We start from the raw sequence: 3,461 nt of genomic DNA on the forward strand, positions 1-3,461 counted from the left end.
GATGTCAAGAAAATGGTTTCCTTCCTTACTACATCTGTATGTCAAGGTATCAATAAACTTAGGGTCATCATTTTATACCTCTTGATTATTCAAAATGGTCTGAAATGTAACTGCAAAGTACTTTGATTACTAATTATACAAGACAATTCAAGCCAACCAAATGATGCCAAGTCAACCAAATGACACCAATTCAAGAGGAAAGAAGGATTCTGCAGTTCATATCAACTCCCAGGAAATCAGAGGTAACAAATTAAAAGGTTCTGAAGAGGAAAGAAGGATTCTGCAGTTCATATCACCTCCCAGGAAATCAGAGGTAACAAATTAAAAGGTTCTGAATAAGTACAGCTTTGAGAATGCCACCGGAGAACACATGCCAATTAGAGGTCTCTCCTGTAACCATACCACATAATTGGCCTCGGGCTGTTTGCTCCACTGCCTCCAGGCAGAGCCCAGCTCAGGCAGGCTACTCAGAAGCAACACACAGATTAGATTTTCTGCCAGAGTCCAAGTGTCAGGACAGAACTGTAGCAATTTCCTGGTAGAAGTACAATGAATTTATCTATTTCTCATAGTCCAGCATAGAAAAAAAGTAAGACTCAGCACACATAAGGATGAGATTTCATCTTTATTATTCTAGACAAACACTGGAATGTGATATCACAGGTATTATGTATTAACATCTAAAAGATTTGCACTCACTGTGGGTCAAGCTTCCTGGCTGAATGAAAAACAAAAACCTTAAAGGTATAAAAAAGAATCAGACATTTGTCCTTGTGTCAGTTCCTAAATATGTATAAACTTTTCCTACTGGGAGGGAGCATAAAACAAGAAATGGCTTTAAAAAAAAACTATTTAAATTTGCACAAATAATACATGTTCTTTGCAAAAAGATTAGGAAAGATAAAAAGCCAAAAATGAAAATAAAAACTAAAAGAATTACCAGCAATTCTGGTGGTTTTTTTTTTTTTAACCCAGGCAGCTTTAATACATTTGTTTCTGTTCCTCTACTCCTTCTCCAAATTATAGCTGCTTCTTCTAACCAAAAAATCTGAATTGAAGACAGTCTCCTTTTTAGTCAATGCACCTTTAACTTGTAGAACAATGAGGCATTTTAAGCACTTGTTAAGACATATAAGAAAATCCACATATCAAACTGAGCTGAGCAAAGAGACTATGGTCAGAGAATGAAGTCTTACCTTATCTGCATAAATTGGAATATCATGAAATGGAGAGATATATTGTCCTTTTTCATTTTCTGCAAAATCAATTAGAAAACATTACTCTTATTTGTTAATTACATTTCCAGATGCATGAAGTACACGTTTTTCAAGACTTTTTTTAAGAGAACGTTTAGATTTACAACAAAGTTGAGAAAAAGGTATAGAGATATCCCACATACCCTCTCCTCCCCATATCAACACCACTCGCCAGATTTTATTCCCACCCCAGAGAAACTGGTTTTATACTTGACTGCTCCAAGACCAGGTTAGGTTTTCATTCTACTTGTTCCTTAGGAGTCTAGAAGATACTAACCTCTGGTGAGGGTGGGGACTGCTTTACAAACCTGTGTACCCCAGAGCCTGTCTGCAGTGTCTGGTGTACAAAAGGCAAGCAAGCTGTTTGACCTTACATCAGTTAACAGAGCTAAGGACATACCTGGGTAAACCGTGTTGCTTTAAGTGGTGTTTCCAGGGAGACAGAGCCATCTGAGATCATAATTTTTCTTAAGGATAATCTAGTTGTAACTAACAGGCAATTTCTGTATTCTAGAGAACTAGCTACCATATCCAAAAACTACTTCTAAAACTTCCTCACTATTCTTTAGGAAACTTAAGGCTTAGTCTACATTGCATTCCTTCATGATTAAAAATCAAGGTGGAATAGGAAAAATTGAGCAGTGACCATCCCCATGACCCTTCAGAGTCAACAGTGATTTGTGGTCCAACCCACTATCAGTTTTTAAAAGATTGGCAGATTAACATTATAGAGGTAAAAGCTTCTCTTATTAAAGAAGGATGCTAAGAAGTCTATAATTTTTTTTAATTAAAATTATATAGTACTCACTGCTGCTGCTGCTAAGTCACTTCAGTCATGTCTGACTCTGTGCGACCCCATAGATGGCAGCCCACCAGGCTCCCCCGTCCCTGGGATTCTCCAGGCAAGAACACTGGAGTGGGTTGCCATTTCCTTCTCCAATGCATCACTACCTATGCATAATCTGAGTAAAAATTGTTTTTCTTTTGTAAATATAACTTGAAAACGATTACCGTAATCATCCCCGAACCTTCCAACTAGAGTCACTTCTCTAAGTCCCTCCCTACAGAGAAATTGTGGAGCCAACACTAACTCCAGAAAAACTGCTCAGTGAATTATTTGTCAAAGGTTTCTGCACTGCCTTCGTTGCTGAATCCTGAAATTCATAAAATGGGTGGGGGAGGTCCCACACCTTTTTTCTATTTTAAATGGCAGTCTAAACTTCAACTAGTTGTGTAACTTTACTGCTCACTTTCTTTTTCCTCTAACACCAGGCTACTTTAGGCTAGGAGCTTTGTTCTTTCAGTATTAACCATGTATACCCTCTTCCCGTCTCTTTACTGCTCTTCATACCCAGGACTCATAGAACTCACGGCACCTGCCCATTTCCTTTGGAACAAAATAGTGAAGCAGTTAAAACAGAAACTCCTCGGTTATCTCTAATAATCTTGGCAGGGTGGAAGGGGGGGGGGGGTGGTAAGAAGATAAAGATAAACAAAAGATAGCTTTCCCCCACCTAGGAGGCTAAAGGAAAGCAGAGCCTACAGCCTTTAAGTGCAGACTTTGGGTGGGTACCCCTTACACGCGATCCCACGGCCCAGGGGCCAAAACTTGGCACTTTCTTACTCATGCTTGCCCGACTGACGTCACCTGTTTGACGGGAGGGGAACAGCTTTCTGTTTCATAAGGCATCTTTCCAGCATCAGGGCTATGGGAAACCAAGCGTCAGGGAGACAGAAGCGCCACTGGGACCTCAGAGGGACCGGTCCAGTACTCTACTGACCGCTCCTGATCCGGGCCTCAGTTTCCCCGTCTGTAGGACGTGGGCCTGGACTTGACCCCTCCAGGTCCCCACAATCTGAGCTACAGTGGAGGAATTAAGGTCTTAGGATGTCTCCACCATCACCTCCTCTCCCCCACCCCGTTCTTCCGAATTGAATAATCCTCTTACGGGGATTAGCTTAGCCCAAGACACCTTATTTAGGGTGGCTCAGTGATTTCCTTTTCCCATCAGACACTGCCTGAGCCGGACACCTGCGAAATTAGCCTAGCGCAGGTTCAGGTCCAATCGGGCGTGTGAAAGGGGAACGCCTATCACGCCTATCCGACGCGCGAGCGGGACGTATGAAATGCGAGCCAGGCCCTCCCAGACCCGCCGCCCAGGTCCCCGGGACCGGAGGAGGAGGCCGGCCGGCGCCGGGGACAGC

General features: G+C 42.3%; 1 protein-coding gene across 1 annotated transcript in view; it reads right to left on the reverse strand.

Annotated features, from left to right (window-relative positions):
• The window catches only part of PPA1 (pyrophosphatase (inorganic) 1), a 39,547-nt gene that overhangs the window by 35,654 nt on the left and 432 nt on the right, over positions 1–3,461 (reverse strand). Inside the window, exon 2 of the mRNA XM_010852223.1 lies at positions 1,197–1,255. Coding sequence (XP_010850525.1) covers positions 1,197–1,255 — 59 coding nt within the window. The remainder of the gene's footprint in view (positions 1–1,196; positions 1,256–3,461) is intronic.

The sequence above is a fragment of the Bison bison genome, unplaced genomic scaffold (genome assembly GCF_000754665.1).
Source record: "Bison bison bison isolate TAMUID 2011002044 unplaced genomic scaffold, Bison_UMD1.0 scf7180017864309, whole genome shotgun sequence".
NCBI lineage: Eukaryota > Metazoa > Chordata > Mammalia > Artiodactyla > Bovidae > Bison > Bison bison.